This window comes from Aquarana catesbeiana, linkage group LG04, assembly GCF_042186555.1.
Source record: "Aquarana catesbeiana isolate 2022-GZ linkage group LG04, ASM4218655v1, whole genome shotgun sequence".
Taxonomy (NCBI): domain Eukaryota; kingdom Metazoa; phylum Chordata; class Amphibia; order Anura; family Ranidae; genus Aquarana; species Aquarana catesbeiana.
In genome coordinates this window covers 668,214,612-668,242,428 of record NC_133327.1, presented here as the reverse complement: position 1 = coordinate 668,242,428, position 27,817 = coordinate 668,214,612, and the positions used below count along the sequence as shown (strand labels likewise).

The window sequence follows — 27,817 nt, the reverse complement described above, 5'->3', positions numbered from 1 at the left end:
TGCAGCAGCTACTGGGTAGACAATGCCCATTTGCAGCCTCACTGTGCCCATCTGCAGCCTCACTGTGACCATCTATATCATTATTGCCCATCTGCAGCCTCACTGTGCCCATCTGCAACCTCACTGTGCCCATTTTCAGCCTCGCTGTGCCCATCTGCAGCCTCACTGTGCCCATCTGCAGCCTCACTGTGCCCATTTGCAGCCGTACCTTTGATAACTAAAACAGCAGGTGTCTCCCGCTGTGTCATGCAGTCTGTTCCGCGGCCGTCCATTGAAACAAGGCCTCGCCTCCGTGATTGAGGAACATTGATACAGTTTCTCAGCATTGTATCAGTGTTCCTCTATCACGGATGAGGAGGAGGCGGGGCTTTGTTACAATGGACAGCCGTGGAACAGACTGCATGACACAGCGGGAGAGACGCGCTGTTTTAGTTATCAAAGGTACGGCTGCAGATGGGCACAGTGAGGCTGCAGATGGGCACAGTGAGGCTGCACCCTCACTTGAGACCCTAACTTGAGTATAAGCCGAGGGGGGGTTTTTCAGCCTAAAAAATGTGCTGAAAAACCCGGCTTATACTTGAGTATATACGGGTAAGTATTTCTTAATTAGCTAGTATGCGATGCCTTTGTCTTACAGGTTTTTTTTGTTTTTTTTTTTACTAGAGTTTACAACCTCTTTAAAGCATCATAAAAAGCATACCCCTAGACTGGTTAATGAGCCTGAAAAAGTGAATAGAACTGTGTGCTTGGCTGCGAGGAAACAATGGGAAAAGGATCCAGGCATCTACTTAGTGACTCCCACGGGGGTGGCCATACAGGAGTATAAGCGTGGAAGAATAGCATTTAGATGGAACTGTTACTTCACCTTGCATGGTTCATTAAGCAATCTGTCCAATAAAAACTGCATTTTTTTCTGACACTATCTGTTTAATATAACACATCACAAATTTTCCTAAAGAAACTTTATACCCAGTATTTACAATTCACACATTTTTCACTCCAACGTTGGCACTTTATCTCAGGCATACTGTGAACTTTGGTCCTAGTTTGGTACATAACTCCAGTCTAACCATAGCAATGCAGTATTAGGCTTTTATTAGAACAATTAGATTAATCACACCATGCCAGACATTGGAATCTAGGGTAATACTTGCTATGCAAATATGGGTCATAACCAGAAAACCAACAATTGTTGTGCGATTTTTCAGTTCGTTATTCAGAGATTATCAATGTGATATCATGTTTTATATAGATCAGTGACAGTTTGCTAATTGTTATCCACCAGTTGCAGACGCCATTGCTTTAGTAGCTAGTGCTGAATCCCTTGTACTGAAGTTGAGAGATATCCTTTTCATCAGAAAATACAGTTCGATCAATCCGGGAACTGGGACTGCCCACTTTACTCAGCCAGGCCTTCCTGAAAGATAAAAGTATATAGAGGTAATGTAACCATGTTCTTATGACTATCATTACTATTAACAGATAATAACTGTTAGGAGGGATGGCCAATAAAAAAGTGTTGCTAACATCAGAGGTCAGTATGTAGGTAGGTGCAGTCTGTATTCCCCACTGTAGGTAGCACTTGACCGAAGCGGCATTGCAGGCTCTATGACTTCCTGCAGTTGCGTGGAGACAGCTGCCTGGTTGCTGGTGCCCCACATGAGCTCAGTGGCCATCTTGAGCCAGGCAGAGTCTATTTAGGACTCTGGCACCCGGAATGGTTGTGAGTGGTTAGTGTAGGGACAGGTTCCCTGTCTGGCAGGGACAGTGCTTGGCGGCAGGTAAAGGTTCCTGAGGAGTAGGGCAGGTGCAGGGACTACGCAAACTCCTCATAGGAAACCTCCTGTTTCGGTTTGTGTACCGGCCAGGCAGCATTTCCACTCCTCACTGCAGAATCTGTCGGCATTAGTCCAGGATCTTGATCCTCTACTAGTTTTTGTAAGTGGTACCCCATATACTCATAATCTGACCTTAGCTTGCCCTTCTCATATCTAGTACCACCAAGTACCCAGCCACCTAATAGTAGAAGAGAAAAGTGCTACAAGGCCAAACTTAGGGAGAAATCAATAGATCTTTTCAATCAAACAAGATAACTACTCTTGGCAAGTAAATTTGTGAGGAGCTCCCTGTCTATACCCCAGGGTGCTACACATACATCTATCATTTTATTATATATAAATGTAGGACACTGTGTAACAGTGGCAGCTGGTGCTCCATTTTTTTGGGGGGGATGCAAATAGATAGATAGATAGATAGATAGATAGATAGATAGATAGATAGATAGATAGATAGATAGATAGATAGAAAAACAAACCGATAAAATAGAGATAGATACCCTGTTTCCCCAAAAATAAGACCTAGCATGATTGTCAGTGATGGCTGCAATATAAGCCCTACCCCCCAAATAAGCCCTACCCTGTTTCCCCAAAAATAAGCTTATATTGCAGCCATCACCAACAGTCACGCTAGGTCTTATTTTCGGGTAAACAGGGTATCACTGTCCTTTCCCGGGGATTTAGTGGTGAATGGGAGAAGCATTAGGTCAGAGTCAGTCCCCCATGGTCCCCCCTCCTCTTCCCTCTCCTGCCAGGCACATGTCTCTGATATGCAGCAGACTGCCCAGTTAATGGCTCTGGCTGGAGGTTGATTATCGGGCAGAGTTAAAGCAGGGCGCCCTCCCCCTCTCTCCACCTCCAGTCTGATCACAGATGCTGCAGTAAAGGGACAGGCATGGGTGTCAGATCCCATTCAGTACCTTGCTTTTCTTCTCCATCCATGGAGCCACAGGGTCAGGGTCACTTCCGACTTCTTACTGGCACAGAGAAACCGGAAGTGAGCCCCGGGGAAAGCACCGCCCATGTCCTACAGCAGTGCCAAAAGAAAACCCCACAGCAAGGGGAATGCCTGCAAGATGGGAGTGTTGTGGCGGAGTGCTTTGCGCCACAAGTACTCACAAATCCCTGCAAATGAAGCGTCTCACATGAAATCACGTGATTGCATAGACGTCATGCTCCCCCACAGTGCATTTAAAGGACTTTTTTTTTTTTTTTTTAAAGGAACTTTTTAAAATTTTTTTTTTTTTTTTGTGACTAGCACGGGGGGGGGGGGGGGGGGGTGTTTGGGCAGTGCCCGTGCACCCCCTACGGACGGGCCGCCACTGCCGTGTAACCTAATTTGGGGACATGTCCAGCCTGCTCCTTAGTTCCTCACTAGAGGTATAAATAGTTGGAAGGAGTAGAACAGGGGATATGTAGTATGTAGGAGAGAAGAAGACAGTAGTGAGCTGAGACTGCATTAGAGACCTTAACCCCTGTGGAATCCTTGGGGCGTTTTTAGCTACAAATATAAGCATGTGTCTGTTTGACTTCTGCTTTGGGATAATACCACCAAAGTCCCCCATAGTGAGTAGCCAGTAAGCTGGAGAAATCTGAGAGAACCCTGCAGCGAGAACTGCAATGCACAGAACAATCTGTGTTGTATAGAACCATGTGATTATGGACTGCTACAGACAACAGTGCCGTAATTTGCTGAATATCATGCTGTGAGGACTAATGTCATGCTGTAAGCACACAATGGCGGTGGTAGCCAACGTGTCTTTGGCTGGACCAGTAACTGATACATTAGATATATTATACTAAAGTCTTGGGTCACTTGATTAATGCTGGCTTTGTACTTCGGTAAATAATACAGAGAAGTAGCCCATTATCACAAAGTGACCGGCAGAAAGGGTATGCATAGACCTGGTCTCTCTAATTTGAAAAGGTTGTGCCTCTATTAGTGCCAGTTTACTGTCTCTTGTTACCCATTATATGAGCGAGACAATTGTTCTCCATCGTTCCGAGGCCTTTCTTTGCAGCTTCCCAACTACTTTATTAGGTTGCATTGCTTAAAAAAATAGCTTTCACTGGGCCTTTGTCCCATTCAAAGCAGTAGGCTTTGGAGGTAATGATTTATATATATTTTTACCTCTCTGATTATGGAATATAGATATATGAGTTTGTGTGCATGTTTTTTGCTTGCTATTTTTGAGAAAATACCATTTGTGCCAAAAGAAAGAGGCAGCCTTTATTCCCTTTAGTATTGATCCACTAGTCCCACATGTTTCCCCCCCACCAGATGTCTTCTGCGTCCTCTACACAGCCATACGTAACAAAGGAAACCTATCACTAAGGAATCATGAAAGTTATTATTGCTGACCATTTTTAACATGCTAGTTGCCTGGCTGCCTTTCTGATCCATTGGCTTTAATGCCTCCTGACCTAAATCTTGTATAGCAATACAGTGCTTTGAAAAAGTATTCATACCCCTTGAAATTTTCCACATTTTGTCATATTACAAACAAAAATGTAAATGTATTTTATTGGGATTTTATGTGATAGACGAACACAAAGTGGCACGTAATTGTGAAGTTGAAGGAAAATGGTAAATGCCTGGTTTTCAATTTTTTTTTACAAATCAATATCTGAAAAATGTAGTGTGCATTTTTATTCAGCCCCCTTTACCCTGATACCCCTAACTAAAATCTAGTGGAACCAACTGCCTTCAGAAGTCACCTAATTAGTAAATAAAGTCCACCTGTGTGTAATTTAATCTCAGTCCACAGCACTGTGCAATACATTACAGGCCTCCTCAGACTGTCCAGAGCATTGTGCATTAGAGGCTTCCTCAGGCCACTGTCAAGAGCACTGTGCAGCATTACAGGCCTCCTCAGACCGTCCAGAGTACTCACTGTGCATTACAGGCCTCCTCAGACCGTCCAGAGTACTCACTGTGCATTACAGGCCTCCTCAGACCGTCCAGAGTACTCACTGTGCATTACAGGCCTCCTCAGACCGTCCAGAGTACTCACTGTGTATTACAGGCCTTCTCAGACCGTCCAGAGTACTCACTGTGCATTACAGGCCTCCTCAGACCGTCCAGAGTACTCACTGTGCATTACAGGCCTCCTCAGACCGTCCAGAGTACTCACTGTGCATTACAGGCCTCCTCAGACCGTCCAGAGTACTCACTGTGCATTACAGGCCTCTTCAGACGGTCCAGAGTACTCACTGTGCATTACAGGCCTCCTCAGACCGTCCAGAGTACTCACTGTGCATTACAGGCCTTCTCAGACCGTCCAGAGTACTCACTGTGCATTACAGGCCTCCTCAGACCGTCCAGAGCGCTTACTATGCATTACAAGCCTCCTGTCCAAAGCATGTAGTTTGTTCAAACCATAATACCATAAATAATAACATATTAGATACTTTTTCTACTCCAGGAGTACATCATGAGTTTGGAAATTCTAGAGAAATGCTTAAATAACCCATTCGATTTTAGTAGACTAAAATGTACTGCAGATTTTAGTCTACTAAATATGACTAAAACAATTCAGATCACTAAAATACAACTAAAACTAAAATGGCATTTAAGTCAAATGACTATTACTAAAACTAAATAAAAATTTGACGCCAAAATTAAAGTGGTTGTGTAACCCAAAAAAAAAAAAGATCCTGATCCTTTAAAGCAGGATACACAGCATAGTGCTTGTGCTGTGTCATTTGTCCCTCTCATTCTATAAAACCTGGTTGATCCTGTCTGTTCCTGTGTCCCCCTATGTAATCTGACCACGGTAATCATGGCTGTTGATCCATGATACCGTGGTCAGTTTACGTAACTCCATCAGTCTCTACTCTCTCCCCCACCCCTCCCTGTCTGTCAGCTCAGGAGTCTTTGTGTGATCCATTTCCTCCCCTCGCCTCCTGCCGCTATAGGTGTAAAATTACTACTGAGAAATCCTGTAATCCCCTCTCTTACAGGAAGATATAATGTACAGTATCTGTGTTTTAAAAAAAATGTATTCTGCAAAATACCTTATTTACAGCGCTGCTGAGGAGCTCACGTGATCTCCCGCCACTCTCCTCTTCTCCTGGCTGACGTCAGTGGGGAATCTCACCCCTTCCCCCTGTAGTGCTCAGTTCAGGGAAGGAGAGCTCCATCAGGGACGGATCTTGTGATGGGAAGATCAGAGGATTGAGTGAGTATATCTTGGCTCTCCAATCCCCTAGACAAAAAAGAGCCGTTAACCCATGCAGTGTGGGCACAGCCCCACTGCATGGGGAAAAAAAATTGCCTGGAGTTTAGCTTTGACATAATCCAGGATCTATAGTACATAAAGAGCTCAGTAAAAACAAATCATATACCAAATTCTGCAGCACTTATACCATCATACTCTCTATATACAGTATATTAAATATTGATTTACATACAGTATACCTATTATAAATAAAGTGCAAGAACCACTGTACAAAAAACAAATATGTATATACATATACAGTATATAATACAGTGAATAGAAAAGTATTAAATATCTTTAGTGAAAGTCTCTTATATAATTTTGTGGTTCTCTTCACTCAACACAATGTACGCAGCGTTCTTCCAGATCAGTGCTCTTGTGTGACAAATTGGTAACACACTCACCATTTTTACTACATTCCCATTACAAAAAGGTAAAAAAACTTAATGGATAATTGCTTTTGGTTTTCCACATGTCCTCTTTTACATCATAATCAGGGAATAATCTTTCACCGCTTCTCTTCCTCTACTCACCAGATGAGTAAGATCTCATATAACAACTTCTGATAAATGATGCAAAATAAACTTTTTATAACGTATATCAGTTAAATGAAATTACATAAAACAATAAAAAAAAACTGCTCACATGTAGAAAGTGCAAACAGCACTATAACAGCCACTTAAAGCTGGGGTCCACCTAGCTATCGTTTTTTTTTTTTTTTGGAGTTCATTCACAAACTTTTCTTCTCATGATTATCTACTCACATGTTCTGTGTAATAAGTCCGCCTGTTTCCGATTTCGTTGTAAAGAATAACTTATAAAATTCACTGAAGGCGGTTTCCATCTTCATTGTGGGTATTTGAAGCCCACAAGCATGTATTTCCTGGATGCGGTGAATGCTGTGCTCCCAGCATTCACCGAGATGTTGTGATGACGCTGTTGCACAATGCATGCTGGGAAGCCTGAGACTAGCTCCCAGGGGACTGTGGGAGGTCTGGGAGAGGCTAGAAACATGCCTACTCCCATGGGAGGAAAACCAGGAAGTGCTAAGAAGATTAGAAAAAAAAAAGGTAATTACGGCGATTTAAATTTTTTTACACAGCATGTCAGCATCTAGGCAAGGAAGAGAATGCATAGAGATAATGTTCAAAATTTGGGTGGAACCCCGCTTCAAACAAAAATAAATTATTTCATGTGCCGCTCCACAAGAGATCAGATTCCACACTCCACGATCACATCTCAGGTGCGTCTCCATCCAAACAATCAATGCTACCAGCAACAGTAACACTGTACACCGAAATGCAAAATAACATTCTTCCTTTATTAAAACAGCCAGCAAAACCAAGTTCTGATCTGACATGTTTCGGACTAGGCACAACGGTTTCTCTAAAAATAAGCATTCTTTAGAAAAGAGCTGTGCCTAGCACTAAACATGTTAGAATAGAACTCGTTCCTGCAGGCTATTTTAATAAAGGAGGAATGTTATTTTGCATCCTGATGTGCGGTGTTTCTGTTAGGCCCCTTTCACACTGATGCAGTGCTTTTTGTTTTTTTTTTTGTTTGTTTACTGTTTTTATTAATTTCTTTAGAAAAAAACAAACATACATCAATATTGAATCATCATGACACATTCAATAAGACCATTTCATACGATTCTCAAAGTAACATTAACCCCTAAACCCCACCCAAAAAAAAAAGAAAATCCCAGAACCCCTCCCTTCCCCTTCCCCCTGGATCCCAGTTGCCTTCCTTCACTGACCTTTTCCAGGTAGCTGCATCTGCTACATACTCCAAGAGTCATTGTCATAGCCAGTTCTTAATCCCCTGTACCAAGCATAACCATATATTTACCAGATTTCCTAAACTCTAAACGTTGATGCAATGCAGTTTTCCTGCACCGTGGGTGCAGCATTGTGTACCCGCTGGTTGATGCAGGTTAGCTGCACTTTCCCATAGAGTTCTATTTTGTCTTGCGGTTTGGGTGTGCTTTTTAAAAGCGCACCAAAAGTCTTCCATGCAGAAATGTTTTGTGATTACATCTAAAATAAGGTATGCAATGAAAATAAAATAAAAACATTTTTAATTGCCATTTATTATGTTAAGTGGGGAAGGGGACCAGTAAAGGCAAAATATAGGCAGATACAATTTCAATCATTTATAACAGATATGTGCAATTTAATATGTTTTAAAGTAGAAGTTCAGCCTAAAACTAACTCTAAGGCCCCCACACACGATCGGACATTCCGACAACAAAATCCATGGATTTTTTCCGATGGATGTTGGCTCAAACTCATCTTGCATACACACGGTCACACAAATCTTGTCAGAAATTCCGAACGTCAAGAACGCAGTGACGTATAACACGTACGGTGAGCCAAGAAAAAGGAAGTTAAATAGCCAGTGCGGCTCTTCTGCCTGATTCCGAGCATGCGTGGAACTTTGTGCGTCCGAGTTGTCTACACATGATCGGAATTTCCGACAACGGATTTTGTTGTCGGAAAATTTGAGATCCAGATCTCAAATTTTGTGTGACGGAAATTCCGATGGGAAATATCCCACAACCCGACAACAACCTTCTATCGAACATTTTCAGTCGGAAAATCCGACCGTGTGTACAGGGTATTAATCTACTTGCAGCCACATTCTAAGACTAAACTATCTAGCACTGTAAAGAAGAAATCGCTATACATACCTTTTATGAAGCCGCTCTGGTCTGGTCCCACACTGAGCTGTCAGCGGTGGCTTCTGTGTGTGGGAGTGTGCAGAAGAGGCAGCTGACAATGGAAGCCCCATAGTAAGTCTATGGGTGACGTCACTTCCCAGCCGTTGTCGGCTGTCTCCTTAACACAGGATCTGCCGCTGGAGACCGGACGGGATTGGTTTCAGAAAAAGTATGTATAGCGATTTTTGCTTTACAGGGTTAGATAGGTTAGTCTTAAAATATGGCTGCGAGTAGATTTAGAGATGGTTCGTTTTAGGCTGAACTTCCACTTTAAATAAATAGGGGGTATGATGGTATGGGAGCTGCAGATTTTGCTTTAGAATTTAAAGGCCAGTATAGTTTACTAGTTTAAATATTTTTTCTGAATCAAACTTACCTAGGTGGATGCAGCATCGGTCCAATGCTGTATCTGTCCCACGCTGCCTGTAACACTGAGAACCTTGCGATCAAACACTGCCGATTGCTCGGTTCTCAGGGCTCCCTGAGCAGAGAGCTGGTGACTATCAGTCACCACTCAGTGATCTGCCCCCCCCCCGCTCACTAGAGCGCTGGGCTGTGAAGGGGGTGGGAGCCGCCAGCTCAAGCTCTCAGTGGCTCGCTGAGAGGCTGAGCCAGGTGCCAGTCCAGGTATGTGGGCAGATCCCGACTTCATTGTCGCGATCTTGTCGCAGGCCTGGCCCGGCTTTGTGATAGATGTCAGCCGACAGCGAGCTTCAGCTGTCTGCTGATTTGGGTCACAGGAGTGCAGAATGAACTGCACTCCTGTGATTCACAGAAGTACAGCCAAACGAGCTTTGGCTGTATTTCTCCTTTAAATATAACACTGGTTAGGATTTTAGAATGGAGTTACATAATACATGCCACCACACTGTAAGACTGAATAGAGAAAGGCACATACTTTTTCAGTGTAGTGTATAATACACCAGTACCAGTCTGAGTTACAAAGGTCGCCCGTTGTTGGGTTTCAGCGTAGGAACTGTAAATGCAGACTGGTAACAGGTGCACAGAACAATGATGAATGGGTCCTCTGCTACTTACATATGAGAGAATCTCACAGACAAAGACCCTATTTATGCTTGTGAAGAAATTAACATTGATTTTGTCAATAGTACAAAGGCATAGCAATTACATTAGGCAAGTTCTTCTCACATGCCAGTAAAGAGACTCTCTTAGAAAACAAGCTGGGTATTTTATAGTATCATTGTTTCATGTTAAGAAAGGGCAATACATTGATCTTCGAAAAATAGATCAAAGATACATGGCACAGACTAAAACTGGCAAGAGACACCAGACATGACCAAGGGGTCTTCAGTGGAGTTCATCACCCCATGTAAACGCAACAAAATTGTCTTGTGATGGTTTGAGGGTTTTAGCTCAATAGTACTGTTTCTCAGTGAGTTCAGTCCACTCCAGAAATGCTGTTTATGGCCCACTTTTATTAGTAAAACAGAAAAGACGTTCAGTTTCCCACTCTACCATCAACACAAACAAGTGGGTCTCTGAGCACTGCTGCTCAGGCCTGTTGCCTTGGTCCTCCAGGCCATCAAACACAGCACCTCAGTGCTCCTTGTGCACACTCTGGAAAAGAGCCGAGGTACAGCTCAGTCTGCTCCTGCACCGTGTGTTGCGCTGCCCCTGTATGGGCCACTGGATTTTTGGGTCTCCCCTCTCATGCACATCCAGGCAAAATGAATTTTCCAGCACTCACACAGGATTCAAGAATCAGACCAGGGTGTTTGGTTTTCTTTAGGTTTATTAGAGGATGAATTTAGATAGGTAAGGGAAGGCATGGGATGCCCATCACTGCAACTTGAATGCCAACTGAGGATGTGCTAACTTTCTGGCTGCTACGAATCACTGTGCTGTCCTCCCATAGGATTAACAGATCAGCTTAACTGGAAGCAAAAAGGTTCCAAAACACTGGTGCTCTTCCTGTGGAAGATGCTAGTGCACCTGTTTCTCAGATCCCCAAGCAAGAGGTGTAGGGTGGCACCTTGTTGCTTCTCCTTTATCAGGCTCTGGGGTGTAGTGGTTAAAGTTACTCACTCAGGCCCTGTGGTGAATCCTGAAGGTCAAGTGACTGCTGAACAGACCTCCTGCTGAACAGGTCCTGGTCTTGACTTCCAGAATGGCTTCAGCTAAGCCTAGCTGAGGCTGGAAAGGGATGTGAGTCTCCAACTTCTCGTGACCTCGCTCACTCTCTGGTTCTCCTGCTCTCTCTTCTGCCCAGGAGCAGAGCCCCCCCCCAGCACAGGGGTCTCCTCAAGGCAACTGGCCCCTGGACTCTGCTCCCACATGGCCAGGCTCCAGAACATTTATGGCCTATCTCCCCACCTTCTGGGCCTTGCCTACCCAGGGATTAGAGGATACTCCATAAATATTCAGGCTTAGTCTCTGCTCCTCCACCTCCTAAGTTCTAGAATCATCTAGCCAGTTCCAGAAGTCGGGGGGGGGGGGGGGTGTAACAGAGACCCAGTCCTAGGAGCTCTGCCAGCTAAAACTAAACAAATTAACCACAACTCCTCTGCCTACAGAGGAGCCCAACTAAATGTGCCTACACTGTACATGGAGGGTGCTACATGTGCAACATACGCGCACTGACTCCTGGGGAAGGATTGGGGTCCTCCTGACCCCTACACAGAAACCTCCTGTCTCTCGGGTGGAGCCCTGAACTGCTGTCATGTCCTAAAATATAAATACTGTGAATACCTGCACACTCAGCCTGCTGGTTACTGGCAAAACAGGACACTGGGTTGGAGACTCCATCCCTCCGAAAGCACTTTGAAGTCCCTGATCACCAGCCCTTGATGCGGGGATTACAAAACCTGGAGAAAGATGCAAACCCAACTTTCTCCACTCAGAATTGACATTCTGAAACCCCACACTCTCCACACTTTCTCAAACATTTTTGCAGTGGCCTCGCACTGCCACTGCCACAGTCTGCTCCATTGTATACAGATTGTTTGTGGCGACCAGAAAAAAATGACAAAATTGTGAAAAAAACAGAAAGATCCAGCAGAAAGCTACAGGCATCCAGTAATCCATGCCTCTGCAGCTGCTTAAACTCACCATCCCTTTGCTCTACCGGTACTCTGCTTGTGGAAGTAAAAAAAAAAAACCTTGTACTTTTACGTATGGGGAAACGTGACTCATTCCCACTAGACAACACTGGTGCTTAGCGATTGGCTGCTGAGTCTCCCAGTGCAGTAACACGGGGAGTCCAGGTCACAACACAGGCCTTCTTCTATTTACTTTCTGTGGTTAACCAGAATGTTGAATAGAAGCAGCTGCAAGGGAGGGGTGAATGGACAAAGCGCACCTTCACTTTAATCAACTGCTATTGATTTATCTGTAGCCCTGGCTGGCAGCCCTTTTAGTTGCTTAGTTTACTATGCTTCAGTTAAGAATTAACGCAGGAGCGATTAGTACAGATCACTCACTGTGTTTACTCAAAAAAAGGAAGGGGCCAACAAATGAAATATTTACTGACCCCTTCACCTGCTCTTCATCCTGAAACATCCCCTGTAACAGCCACTTGGAGAGGAGAGGAGGGAAGCTGGTAGCACTACAGGCGGGGGAGATAGGGGGCGCCAGGAAGCTGGGGGAATCAGACCCGCATGGGGTGATTAGGTGTGCCCAGGCACGCCTTGTGCACACGCCTATGTGCCTTACTGCCATCAACAGTGTTCTGCCTCTATATTACTGGGATCCTGGGTTCATTTCTTAACAAAGCTTCTCTTTGGCTAGGTATGTTCTTCCTGTGTATGTTTGACTTTTGTTCGGCTGCACCTGTTTCCTCAAGAGTTTCGAAAAACTTGCTGTCGTGTTAATTGGCTGCTAAAAAATATTGGCCAAGGTTTGTCTATGGAAGAGACCTTAGGCTGCTTCCTGCCTGGGAACTAAATATATCAATCTATAGAACAAATAATAGGAGCTTTAGGTCAGTTGTAAGCTCTACATGGCGTTGTTCCATTCAAAACACACTTGTGCTCCAGGTCAGGGCACAGGTACGGGGTCTCATCGGAGAAACACATTTGTCCATCATCCTCACAAGGTTGTGTAAAAGCCAGCAGATCTACGGCGGTCACACGGGGACAGGTTGTAAATAAAGAAGGGGCATGGTTACGCTATTCAGTGCCCGCGGATTTCCAGGATTAATATTTAACAAAGTGAATTAACCAAATGACAAAAATAGCCACGGATTAAATCTGTGGGTTCTATTTGTATCATAAGAAAACTTGCATGGAGGTTTGGCGTGGAATGTTATGTTACTCGGCGGCGCTCTGTCATCACATCGCCGGCTCATGAAAGCTCGGCTTCCTTTTGTTTCTATTTGGTCCTGTGAACCTCTTATGCTTTTCCTCTCGGTAGACTTCCGGTCTCATTGTTACTGAATAATTCCATTAGCACCAGCAGAGGTAACTGGAGCATGCACTCTTCAGCACAGACGGGGGGATTGTCAACTACTACACAGCTACTGGAATATCATTCATTGACTTACTGAACGCACACAGCGCCAACACAATAAATCAGTGTGTTGTGTCAATACTTATAGTGGGAAAATATATTGGGTATAGAAGCTAAATAACACATTTTGTTTTTTAAGCTCCTTTCTACAATATACTGTTGGTATAGAGTAGCTTTTTTTCTACCAGGGTGCCTTGAGGCTTCTTAAGGGGTGCCTTGACAAAATGCCTACAAATTGTTAAAAAATTGTATACAAGCCAGCAGGGGGATTAAAGTGGTTGTAAACCCTAGGACAAAAAAAAAACCTGCAAGACAAAGGCATAATGAGCTAGTATGCATAGCATACTAGCTCATTATGAATTACTTACCTGAGATCAAAGTCCCTGCAGCCATCCTCGTACACCACTCCGGCGGCCGACATCGCTCCCGGTAGATACTACTGGGCAATGGCATCACGAGGGGGTGGCTTTTGGGGCTATAGCCCCGAATCTGGGGCCCATAGCCCCGAGTCTCTGCAGGGGTCCCCAAGTGGAGGGGAGACTCTCTGGGGACCCTGATGTAAGTGGGGGGCTCGCTGGGGCCCTGATGCAGGGGGGAGGCTCTCTGGGGACCCTGGTTTAAGGGGGAGGCTCTCTGGGGACCCTGATTTAAGGGGGAGGCTCTCTGGGGACCCTGATTTAAGGGGGAGGCTCTCTGAGAACCCTGATGTAAGTGGGGGGCTCTCTGGGGACCCTGATGTAAACACACACACACAAATATATTATATACTTGTGTATGCCCTCCCAAGCGTATGACTTTCTTTACTACGCTGCTATGGGCTCTAGCCCCAGATCTTTTGTTGACCTAGCAACGCCCCTGCTACCGGGTATCACGGGCTCCGGCGCTGTGATTGGCCAGAGCCGCGATGACGTGCCGCCAGTAACAGCGCACTCACTGAAGCAATGGCACGTACATGCCATTGGTTCAGTTTGCTTCAGTGCGCATGTGCCGATGACATTGGCACATGCAAATACAGGGGATATCTCCTGAACCGTTCAGGTTTAGGAGATATCCAGGGTAGCTACAGGTAAGCCTTATTATAGGCTTACCTGTAGCAAAAAGTGTGTTGTAAGGGTTTACAACCACTTTAATCCTGCCTTTTAGTTACACAAAGCCACAGGTTTTCATTACGCACCATTATGACTGTCTAGGCATCCTAACAACCAGTGACATCATCAGTTAACCGCTTCCCAACCTCCTCACGCAGATATACTGCGGCAAAAAGGCAGGTACAGGCAGATTAACATACCTGTACGTTGCCCTTTAAGAGGGGCTTGCGGGCGCCCGCCGGGAGATCCGTGACCGTGATCGCGGGTCCCGCGGACCCGAGGTCCGCGGGGATACCCGCGATTATCTCACGGTGAAGAAGAAGGGGGAAATGCTAATGTAAACAAGCATCTCCCCGTTCTGCCTAGTGACACTGTCATTGATCATAGCTCCCTGTAGTCGGCAGCTGTGATCAGTGATGTGTCACACACAGCCCCTCCCCCCCACAGTTAGAATCACTCCCTAGGACACACTTAACCCCTACAGTGCCACCTAGTGGTTAACCCCTTCACTGCCAGTGACATTTTTACAGTAATCAATGCAATTTTTTAGCAATGATCGCTGTATTAATGCCAATGGTCCCAAAAATGTGTCAAAATTGTCCGATGTGTCCGCCATAATGTCGCAGTCACAATAAAAATCGCTGATTGCCACCATTACTAGTAAAAAAAAAAAATAATAGTAAAAATGCCATAAAACTATCCCCTATTTTGTAGACGCTATAACTTTTGGGCAAACCAATCAATAAACGCTTATTGCAATTTTTTTTTTTTACCAAAAATATATAGAAGAATACGTATCGGCCTAAACTGAGGAAAAAAAATGTTTTTTTATATATTTTTTGGGGATATTTATTATAGCAAAAAGTAAAAAATAATGCGTTTTTTTAAAATTGTCCCTATTCTTTTGTTTATAGCACAAAAAATAAAAACCGCAGAGGTGATCAAATACCACCAAAAGAAAGCTCTGTTTGTGGGAAAAAAAGAACGTCAATTTTGTTTGGGAGCAACCTTGCACGACCGCTCAATTGTCAGTTAAAGCGACGCAGTGCCGAATCGCAAAAAGTGCTCTGGTCTTTGGCCAGCAAAATGGTCCGGGGCTTAAGTGGTTAATGACTTGCCCACCAGCCGCCGTTGTTATACAGCGGCAGGTTAGCTCTCCTGCGCGAATCGCCATAGCTGTACGGCGGCTTTCACAGGCGTAGTTGCGGGAGGATAACAGAAATTAAGAAAAACACATTTTTGTTTTTTTTTTCTAAATTTTCAGTCTTTTTTATATTTGTTTAGCAAAAAATAAAAACCGCAGAGGTGATCAAATACTAAAAAAAGCCTCTAAACTCAACTGCCTAGAAATGACTGTAAACGACCCTGTGTACATGTACTGATAAGACAACATAGAGGAGAGTTCAGGAGCAGTTGACAAAAATGCCCAACTGCTCCTAAATGTCCGTTTAGCAGTGTACATGAGGCCTTAAGCTGCCTGTGGATGGCACCAAGTCAGCAGTGGTGTATTTAGGTTTTGTGCTGCCCTAGGCCTGACTAAGCTTGCGCACCCCCTAATTAAATATGACCCACCCCTTCCTGTCAAGGCCACACCCCTTCCTTTTTAAGATCCGCCCTGTCATCTTCATTGGAGGAGGACAGAAGGACGCTGCAGGAAGAGGACAGAGGGACACCACAGGAGGAGGACAGACAGGGATGCAGCATCTTTTCATTTGGGGGGTAAGGGGATATGTGCTGGGTGCTTTGGGAGGAGAGGATCAGACCCCCCCACTAGCACATATCCTCTCCCCTCCCAAAGCACCCAGCACATATCCCCTTACCCTTACCCCCCTCCCCTCATCCATGTGTGCATCTGTTTTCTTCCCCCCTTCCCGGGTTCTGTGTCCCCCTCCACTGTAAACTATACACAAACCTCAGACCAGCAGCGCGGCTCCTGCACTGAAGTCGTGTCCCTTCTCTGTGGCTCCTCCTCCTCCTGGCTGTGTACTCTAGAACATTGGAGCCGGGAAGGAGGAGGAGCCGAGGAGTGTGTGTGGCTGACAGTGGGGAGAGAGGTGGCGGCTGCTACGGAAAGCCAATCGCCGCTTGTGGGACCCCAGGCAGCAGGTGTCCTGGGTGCCCACGCTAGCGCACTCTGGACAGTTACCGGAGCTCAGTGCCGGACCTTGTGGGCTCCGGGACAGTGGCGCCACTAGGTTTGGTGTTACCTGGAGCGGTAAAAATTGTGTCACCCCCCCTTAATTTTTTGACTGGAGGCCCAGCGTTGGAGCTCATTGTGGCGGTCAATAAGGCCTAAAGGATATCGGGTTAGGCACTTCCTAATGGCTCAGTCCCTGGGAACAGTAATGGATAATGGCCAACAGGCTCTCTTACCAGACTCGGTGAAACCGCAACAGTGATCCCTCCGGCTGGACGTTCGCTCACTCTGGGTTGGCCAGGCTGACTCTAGTCAGTAGTGTAGCATGTCTGTACCCTGGTAGGGGCTTCATGTTTCTCCCCCTCTGGTGGTACGGATACAGCGTGGCTCTCTCTTTGGTGGTGTGGGAACAGTATGGCTCCCTCTCTGGTGGTGTGGGTACAGCGTGGCTCCCTCTCTGGTGGTGTGGGTACAGAATGGCTCTCTGGTAGTGCGGGTACAGCATGCCTCTCTGGTAGGGGGCTCCCCTGGGAGGGGGGATCGGGGAGATACACAGACAGCCCGCATCTCTCCTCTCCCTGTCACAGCACTGCTGCTCCATTTGCCAGAGAACTCAGCAGCAGCAGAGAACTCCCCCGCTCGTCTCCCCTCCCCTTTCTGTCAGTCGAAGGGAGAAGAGAGAGAGAGCGGCTCTAATTGATTTCGCCACGCCGCCACCCAGCTTACTGCCCGCTGTTTTCCTCCCCACGATTGGCCACAGAAGAGGGGCATTCTGAGAGAGAATCACAGGATAGTGACTTGACGGCTCCTACTTAAACTGCTTTCTGGCCCCGTCCGCAATGCCACTGCACTCCTAAGCTGTACCCCCCTGATGGTGGCCCTGCTGTGTGGGAGTCGGGAAGAGGGCGCAGGTGCCGTTTTGGTGGGGGGGCGGCTTTTTGCCGCCCCCCGCAAAGTGCTGCCCCAGGCCTGGGCTTTGTTGGCCTAGGCCAAAACACAGAACTGCAAGTCAGCCGGTGACCATGCTGTCTGGACAGACTGAGTCTAAGGAGGTATGTCAATGCCTAAAGTGGCATCTGAAACAGAGCAACGTGAGACCAGGCTGAAATGGTGGCAGACGTCGAGAGGGTGTGTCCATGACAGCCTGGGCTCGCATTAGGTGGGATGAGTAATGCTGGCAATCAGAGTATTGCAGCAAAGGTTTTTAATTTTTTCCATTTCCGACCTGCCTAGTTATTTACATTTTTTATTTTTAAATTCGAGTTCCACTCTAATGCCCTGTACACACGGTCGGATTTTCCGATGGAAAATGTGTGATAGGACCTTGTTGTCGGAAATTCCGATCATGTGTAGGCTCCATCACACATTTTCCATCGGAATTTCCGACACACAAAGTTTGAGAGCTTGCTATAAAATTTTCCGACAACAAAATCCGTTGTCGGAAATTCCGATCGTGTGTACACAAATCCGACACACAAAGTGCCACGCATGCTCAGAATAAATAAAGAGATGAAAGCTATTGGCTACTGCCCCATTTATAGTCCCGACGTACGTGTTTTACGTCACCGCGTTCAGAACGATTGGATTTTCCGACAACTTTGTGTGACCGTGTGTATGCAAGACAAGTTAGAGCCAACATCCGTCGGAAAAAATCCATGGATTTTGTTGTCGGAATGTCCGATCAATGTCCGACCGTGTGTACGGGGCATAAGTCCCACCATTATATTCCAATAAAATCTTGCAGAGAAGATTGTAGTCCAAGTTCTGTTTCAGCATAATGTTCTTCTAAAATGCTAAATCTCTCGGACGTCTAAAATAAACTAGGAATGTTCAGTGCTGCTTACACTGCTAATTAATCATTCATAAGTAACAATTTTTTTTTTGTGAAGACTGATGGCCAAAGAGAGCTGAGAATAACCGAGACTGGAGGAATTGTGCTCAGCGCCGAGAAGAGACGGAACGCGGTTACCTGGTGTCGGGCTGATGAAAAGGAACAGAATCAAAACACTTGTCCTAATGAAAGGAACGCCAAAGATTTTATATCATTATTTCAATGCCAAATGGAAGTCGGTGTTGTGTGTAGAGAAATCCAACCTTAGAGCAGTGATGAGAGATTGTGCCTTTTATTGATAAGGAGGAACATGGCCTTATGGTTGTCATGATGACATATTGTAGGTACTCTTATTTTGAACTTGGAGATAACGCTTAATGTCCCTAACACCCAAACCAGGAGATCTCCAACTTTTTTAGCACAAGGGCCAAATCATATAACTTACAAATATTCGTGGACTAAAAAAAATCAGTATTACTAATAAACAAATCAAAATGTAAAGCGATTATAAAGTCTGTTTTTTTTTTTTAATAACAAACATGTTATACTTACCTGCTCTGTGCAATTGGTTTTGCACAGAGCAGCCTGGATCCTCCTCTTCTCGGGTCCCTCTTCGGTGCTCCTGGCCCCTCCCTCCTGCCGAGTGCCCCCACAGGAAGCAGCTTGCTATGTGGGCACCCGAGCTGAGTCCCAGTAACATAGTAGGTGAGGTTGAAAAAAGACACAAGTCCATCAAGTCCAACCTATGTGTGTGATTATATGTCAGTATTACATTGTATATCCCTGTATGTTGTGGTCGTTCAGGTGCTTATCTAATAGTTTTTTTAAACTATCGATGCTCCCCGCTGAGACCACCGCCTGTGGAAGGGAATTCCACATCCTTGCCGCTCTTACAGTAAGGAACCCTCTATGTAGTTTAAGGTTAAACCTCTTTTCTTCTAATTTTAATGAGTGGCTACGTGTCTTGTGAAACTCCCTTCCACAAAAAAGTTTTATTCCTATTGTGGGGTCACCAGTACGGTATTTGTATATTGAAATCATATCCCCTCTCAAGCGTCTCTGCTCCAGAGAGAATAAGTTCAGTGCTCACAACCTTTCCTCATATCTAATATTCTCCAGACCCTTTATTAACTTTGTTGCCCTTCTTTGCACTCGCTCCATTTCCAGTACATCCTTCCTGAGGACTGGTGCCCAGAACTGGACGGCATACTGTAGGTGCGGCTGGACCAGAGTCTTGTAGAGCGGGAGAATTATCGTTTTATCTCTGGAGTTGATCCCCTTTTTAATTCATGCCAATATTCTGTTTGCTTTGTTAGCAGTAGCTTGGCATTGCATGCCATTGCTGAGCCTATCATCTACTAGGACCCCCAGGTCCTTTTCCATCCTAGATTCCCCCAGAGGTTCTCCCCCCAGTGTATAGATTGCGTTCATTTTTTTGCCACCCAAATGCATTATTTTACATTTTTCTACATTAAACCTCATGTAGTTGCCCACCCCATTAATTTGTTGCACATTCTGAGAAGTTATTCCCCTGCTTAGCTTAGTATTGTCTGCAAATACAGAGATTGAACTGTTTACCCCTTCTCCAGGTCGTTTATGAATAAATCAATAGGATTGGTCCCAGCACAGAACCCTGGGGGACCCCACTACCCACCCCTGACCAATCTGAGTACTCCCCATTTATCACCACCCTCTGAACTCGCCCTTGTAGCCAGTTTTCGATCCATGTTCTCACCCTATGGTCCATGCCAATGGACCTTATTTTGTACAGTAAACGTTTATGGGGAACTGCGTCAAATGCTTTTGCAAAAACCAGATACATCACGTCTACGGGCCTTCCTTTATCTAGATGGCAGCACACCTCCTCGTAGAAGGTTAGATTGGTGAACGATTCTTCATGAATCCATGCTGATTACTGCTAATGATACCGTTCTCATTACAAAAATCTTGTATATAGCTCCCATTGTCCATTCACCCAGCCCTGTCCCCCTCTCTCCTAAATGGCTGAATGATTTTGATTGACAGCAGCGGGAGCCAATCGCGCCCTGCTGCTGTCTTAGCCAATGAGGAGGGGAGTCCCCACCAGCTTAGACACTCCTGCAACATCGCTGGATAAAGACAGGCTCAGGTAAGTAATTGGGGGGTGCTGGGGTGGCTGCTGCACACAGAAGGTTTTTTTTATCTTAATGCATACAATGCATTAAGATAAAAAAAAACTTCTGCCTTTACAGTGGTACTAAAGTCTTGTTGGAAAAGGTAAAAAGAAATAAATAAAAAGAGGCCCCCCCCCCCCTGCTTTTTCTGCTACTCTCTTCTTGGGTCAGGCTGTTGTTTATGTGGTTTTAGTTGATTACGTTGGCTCATGATGTATAAAAACCTGAAGATAGCACGTCACTGCCTCTTCTACAGTTAAACCCTGTGGGAGGGTGAAACGCGTCAGTAGGGTGTGGCCTGGGAGTAGCCAAGCTGAAGTCACTTCTTTACTTTTGTACTATTGTGAACATATTGTGCTGATAGCATGCGCTATCAAACTCAAAGCAGTCTGTTGCTTGCTGCAGTTTGGATTTGAAAAAGCAGGCTCCGCCCCTCCGAAACGCACTGTCATAACAGCGATGTATCATGTGCTTGACAGCCCTACTACCCATTGCTGTTTGCTAATTTCCTGTTTATCTTTCCGTCCGTAGAGTGCTGGGTAGGATGATGGCCACTGGGCGGCTAGGTGCACTTTCCTGTCCTATAGAGAGCCTGTGATGTCACAGCCGTCGTGCAGGTCCAGGGTGCAGTTGACCTTAGAGCTGACAGCTGAGCCGTCCCTTGGCTGACGAGAGGAAGAAGAGATGTCCACAGCATGATGTCTTTGAATTTGATGACCTACCTGACATATACCTACAATTGTGAGTGCGACTTTATTTGTTTTTTACTCTTTTAATAAAGGTTACTATACTAGGAGCCGGAGCGCTCTTCTTTGTGTCTTTACTTTTGTACTAATCTATTAGTCTATCCTCTGTGTATAGCTGCCTATACATGTGAAGGGCCACACTTGTGTAAATCCCAATGGTTTCTGCATTGGCATTTATTCGCGCATGCGCATACTGCGTATTCCCTCTAACACAAAAGTGGCAAGTTCTGGGTGGACACAGGAGTTCATAAGCATCCATGTGTATGGGGTCTTAACCTTACCCTAAACCTGGCCATACACTGAGTGAATTTCGCTCAGTTCCTAATTAATCGACCAATCAGTGGGTGTCACATTCATCACCACTCAGCCTGACATCCTTTGACTGAAAAAATCGAAAAAGTCTGATGGAAAGTTGCTGGCTGAACAGAACCTGTATCCAATCAGATGCAATCACTATTCGGGCATTCTGACAGCTGGCGGTGCTGGTCAGTGTACAATAGCCGTAGCAAGATATACACTACATTGCCAAAAGTATTGGGACACCTGCCTTTACACGCACATGAACTTTAATGGCATCCCAGTCTTAGTCCGTAGGGTTTAATATTGAGTTGGCCCACCCTTTGCAGCTATAACAGCTTCAACTCTTCTGGGAAGAGTGGTGTAGTGGCTAGCACTCTCACCTAGCAGCAATAAGGTCGCTGGTTTGAATCCTGACCACGACACCATCTGCCTGGAGTTTGCATGTTCTCCCTGTGCCTGCGTGGGTTTCCTCTGGGTACTCCGGTTTCCTTCCCACACTCCAAAGACATGCTGGTAGGTTAATCAGATCCTGTCTCTAAATTGGCCCTAGTATGTGTTTGTAAGCGTGTCGGGACCCTTTGGAGTAAAGGACTGCGCTATATCAAGATGCAACTCAACTCTCAAGAATGTCCACAAGGTTTAGGAGTGTGTCTATGGGAATGTTTGACCATTCTTCCAGAAGTTTATTACTGAGGTTGGATGAGAAGACCTACCTTGCAGTCTCTGCTCTAATTCATCCCAAAGGTGTTCTATTGGGTTGAGATCAGGACTCTGTGCAAGCCAGTCAAGTTTCTCCACCCCAAACTCGCTTATCCATGTGTTTATGGACCTTGCCTTGTGCACTGGTCCAAATCATTTGGTAGAGGGGGGATTATGGTGTGGAGGTTGTTTTTCTGGGGTTCGGCTTGGCCTCTTAGTTCCAGTGAAGGGAACTCTTAAGGTGTCAGCATACCAATTTCATGCTCCCAACTTTGTAGGAAAAGTTTGGGGATAACCCCTTCCTGTTTCCAACATGACTGTGCACAAAGCAAGGTCCATAAAGACATGGATGAGCAAGTTTGGGGTGGAGGAACTTGACTGGCCTGCACATAGTCCTGACTGCAACCCGATAGCCAGGCCTTCTCGCCCAACATCAGTGCCTGACCTCACAAAGACGCTTCTGGAAGAATGGTCAAACATTCCTATAGACACACTCCTAAACCTTGTGGACAGACTTCCCAGAAGAGTTGAAGCTGTTATAGCTGCAAAGGGTGGGCCAACTCAATATTGAACCCTACGGACTAAGACTGGGATACCATTAAAGGTCATGTGCGTGTAAAGGCAGGCGACCCAATACTTTTGGCAATATAATGTATATCCACCTGCAGTATTTACCGATAGAGGAATCTGTTAAAAATTCCTTTGTTCAGAATGTAGGCTGAATGGAGAAATCTCTGGGAGTATGACCAAAAATGTACTGTAGTGATGGGAAAATGATTTGTAAATATATGAAATTCTAGCTGTGAATGTGGTCTTTGCTTCGGAAAAGCAAGGAAACCTGTTTAATATCACCTCTGGGATTCCATTCCAACAGCAGTTCTGGGTGAAATTGTATTTTATTAATTAAATTAGTGGACTCAATGATGGCAATAAAGAATGTTCTAATGAAAGATTTTTCTACATGCGTTCAAACAAAAAAGAAGCCCTGTATGGCCAGCTTAACTCTTATGCCGCGTACACACGGTCGGACTTTCCGACGGGAAATGTTGGATGTGAGCTCGTTGTCGGAAAGTCTGACCGTGTGTACGCTCCATTGAACATTTGCTGTTGGACTTTCCGCCAACAAATGTTTGAGAGCAGGTTCCCAAATTTTCCACCAACAAAACTTGTTGTCGGAAATTCCGATCGTGTGTACACAAGTCCATCGCCCAAAAGTTCACGCATGCTCGGAATCAAGCAGAAGGAGCCGCACTGGCTATTGAACTTCCTTTTTCTCGGCTCGTCGTACGTCTTGTACGTCACCGCGTTCCCACAATCGGAATTTTTGGACAACATTTGTGTGACCGTGTGTATGCAAGACAAGTTTGAGCCAACAACCTTCGAACAAAGTCCACGGTTTTGTTGGCGGAAAGTCCGATCGCGTGTGCATTAGGAGTATTTTTTTATAAAGAAGCGAATGTGACTTTTACTAAATATTCACTGCAGGTAAGCCAATCATTACCATTTAAAACATGTATCACTAAGATTTACCTGCGGTAAATGTTTGTTGAAAGTCACACTCACTGCTTTAAAGTAGCTCTAAGACCAATTGCTTTATCTTTAAATATGTAAATATTCATATAATTTCAAAAGCTATTTTCAAACGTTGGTCTTCAAAATCCATTAATATAATACATGGTAATCTTGCCATAAAAGTCCTTGTTCAAGGACTACCTGCCATGGGGTGACAACGCTCTGTCCTTCTCTTCCATATACTCTCCTGCATTGTTACCCCATCAAATGTGCTCATGGTGAAGAATGTAAGAATGTAGAACATTAGAAGGAAATAATCCTTCACTTTTCCCACAAAGCGTCCCCGGCCAGCAGATTCCAGGAGGGGGGTTATAGGGTCCTCTTGTGGTGGTACAGGACTCCAACAAAACTAAACCGAATATTCCCTCAGGTACAGTGCCTTGAAAAAGTATTCATACCCCTTGCACATTTTCCACATTTTGTCATGCTACAACCAAAAATTTAAATGTATTTTATTGGGATTTTATGTGATAAGACCAACACAAAGTGGCACATAATTGTGAAGTGGAAGGAAAATGATAAATGGTTTTCAAATTTTTTTACAAATAAATATGTGAAAAGTGTGGTGTGCATTTGTATTCAACCCCCCTGAGTCAATACTTTGTGGAACCACATTTCTCTGCAATTACAGCTGCAAGTCTTTTTGGGGATGTCTCTACCAGCTTTGCACATCTAGAGAGGGACATTTTTGGCCATTCTTCTTTGCAAAATAGCTCAAGCTCTGTCAGATTGGATGAAGAGCATCTGTGAACAGCAATTTTCAAGTCTTGCCACAGATTATCAATTGGATTTAGGTCTGGACTTTGACTGGGCCATTCTAACACATGGATATGCTTTGATCTAAACCTGTGGTGTGGATCACGGCGGCTTCTGCGGTGCATACCCCTTTTCCTCCTCCTCCTAGGCGTCCAATAGGATCGTCTGACCTTTCAGCCAATCGGGAAACAAGTATCAGACCAGTGCTTCCTGATTGGTGGAGAGGCGATTTAGTGTTATGAAAAGGGAATATTTATTTGCTTTTCTACCACACCTGGGTGGGCTCCGAGGGCAATGCTCTGCGCCACGAGTCTTTGAAGCCTATTAGAGCCTATGAAAGGGGCCAGACGCATGAATAGGGGGTGGCGGTGGTGGCCATAGATAGATGCATGCTATGCATGCATCTATCCATTACTCATATAGGGGGTGGCGTGGATAGAGGGGGCAGCGACCGTGCACCCTTAATGGATGAACCCGCCCCTGGTGCTGTCATGTACCATTGTTGTCACCACCGGGGGGACATCCTGAGCAATGATGTGCAGCTGCTGTTGAAAAGAAGTGGCTGAGAGAGGCTGTAGGACATAAGCAGCATTGAGATTAAAAGGTAAAAACAGTATAGAAGATAAAATAAAAGCTAGGCATATACCAGTTAAGCCCACTATCCCTAAAAAAAACTGCCAATTTGAGACTGCTATATTAAATACCCCAGCCTGGGCTCTTTGCCTCTTGTAATTTTGGTCCTAGCCTTGCCCATTAAAATAGTCCTGCTGCTGGCCAATTTTGCACAGCTGTTTCATCAGTTTTTTTTGTTCTTGTAGTAAAACACCTGCGTATACAGTACTCTTTGTCTATAGTAAATTTTGCCCTTTTAGCCTTGAATAAAACTGTCCTGCTACTGGCTAATTTTACAATCCTATATCCTCTGCTGTATCCTAATTCTTGTAGTAAAGCCAAAGGGTGTGTTCTTTGTTGGTAGTAAATTTTGGCCTAGCCTTGCTATTCAAAATTTTCTTGCTACTGGTCAGTTTTTCTCTACTGTGTCATCAGTGGTCTCTTAACTCATATAGTGAAGAACTTGCCCATATTATTTTTCTCCAGTCTAGAGCACCCCCCCCCCCACAGTTGGACGATCGGTCCCCGCACTTACCCCATCTAGGTTGCAGGCTTCCTCTGGGCAGCGGCAGGCAGTGGCTTCACACTGGGTCTCCTCCTTTGGCTTCATGGTGGACCGGCTTCCCCTGCGACTCCTCCCTCCTCCTCGGCGGCCAATAGGATCGCTTCTCCTCTCAGCCAATTGGGTTCCAGGACCCGCTTCCTGAGCCGAGATTGGCCGGGAGGAAAAGCAGGAAGACAATAGCGAATATTGTACCCGAGCCCACCCTTTTGTGAAGCCAAATAGAGCCTCAGGCTCTAATCATGTGCTTGTAAAAGAAAAAAAAAACACATTGGAATCCATGCACCCGGCGCCCTGCATGTAAATTAGGGGCAGGGCACCTTGATTAGGAGGGCGGTGCCTCTGAACCCCCCCTCCCACCATAGGAACGGGCCGCCGCTGGTCTAGAGCATTTCAGCCAACTCTCCCAAACTAAAAAGTCCTACTGCTGGCCAATTTTACAATGCAATATCACCTGTAGTCTCGTAATTCTTAATGAGAGTTTGATAGAAATGTGCCCATGACAAGAGAATATTGCATATCAGCGAGAACAGGAACTATCACCTTATAGCAATACAAACCTAACAGAGGTTCTAACTCTTCCCTGCGCTATCAAAACCTAAAAAAAATAACTTTGCTAATTTTTTTTGCATTGGCCATTACTGCATTGCACCACTAAACGTGAACACAAATCACAGACATTACAATCATTGTGACATATTACAGAAAACAACTATATGTCATGCAATTCATTTCATTTTATAAACGTTGGCACAATTGAATTTGTGAGTTCTTGGCATCCATCCATCCACCAGACTCATGTAGCTCACATAACAATGCATGGCTTGTTGTACTATTTATTAATTTGACTTTGTTGTGGAGTGGGTGTACGATATATTAGCCATTGTTCTAGCATTTACCCTTCCTCAAATTCAGGCTGTAATTATATTATATTCTGATATATTTATAGTACAATGACAATTCTGCATGCCTTCTTATGGTGCATGTTTGGCTTCAACAGGTGCATATAAAAAATGCATGACGGAAGTATGAAAAAGCATTTAAAAAAGCAATCCCTGCGTTCAGTGTGCAATTCCACATGCACATTTAAATGCACTTGTAATGAATTTACAGTTCCTTTGCAACACGTTTGTGGTTTGATTTTTAGGCATAATTTTTCTTTCTGCTGAGTTGCATTTACATGCGTATATGTGCAAAAAGATGCAGCAGTATTCTCCAAACTGCGGCCCAGGGGCCAGATGCGGCCCTTTGCTTGCTTTTATCCAGCACTTGAAGTCCTATTTCATCCACTGATTCCAACAAAGGGGCAAAATTCCCCTCACTGACACCAGTGAAGGATCACATTTCCTCCCAATGACAGCAACGATGGGGCACAATTCCTCCCAATAACACCAACAATGGGGCCCAATGACAACAACGATGGGGCACCATTCGTCCCACTTTCAACAATAATGGGGCACAATTACTCTCACTGAAAAAAAAACAATGGTTCATTATTTTTCCCACTGACGTCAGGACCATTTCTACTCCTACCGGGCACAGTCTGGTCCTCTTAAATTCTGAAGGACAGTAAACTGGCCCTTCGTTTAGAAAGTCTGGAGGCCCCTTGTATAGAATACGCTCACTGAAATACATCATTTTTTCCTGCATATGCGATCATACTGCATTTAAAAATGCACTTGGCTGCATCTGGTGTAATTTAACCTTATTAACACCTGAGTGATTTGAAGTACATTTCGTGAAGTGCTTAAACGCTTAACATCAAGATTCCCATTATATTCAATGGTGCCTGCTCACACCTGAGCATCATGACACTTTTCACTCAATGCTCCAAAAAATACATGAGCTTCTTTGGTGCGAGGCCCTGCCACTGTGAAAATGTAGGAGAAAATGACACAGGATTTGCATTAAGGCTTAATGTGAGGTTCCAGACTATCGTTTCTGAGCAGAGAAAGCTGTGTTTTTGACTTTGTCTGGATTCTGTGAATCGGGATTGGGGCCTGGAGCTTGCAGGTTCCAAAGTGTCTTGGGTGGGATGGAACCTTCAATCCTGTGTCTGGATTTTACTGGATGTGAGTACACAGGTGTGCAGGGTAGTTATATACTCAAGCCTGAGG

General features: G+C 45.0%; 1 protein-coding gene across 1 annotated transcript in view; it reads right to left on the bottom strand.

The window, feature by feature from the left end:
- Positions 1–1,078: 1,078 nt before the first annotated feature.
- The window catches only part of ACYP2 (acylphosphatase 2), a 191,339-nt gene continuing 164,600 nt past the window's right edge, over positions 1,079–27,817 (bottom strand). The window contains exon 4 of the mRNA XM_073628567.1: positions 1,079–1,417. Coding sequence (XP_073484668.1) covers positions 1,303–1,417 — 115 coding nt within the window. The 3' untranslated portion in view covers positions 1,079–1,302. The remainder of the gene's footprint in view (positions 1,418–27,817) is intronic.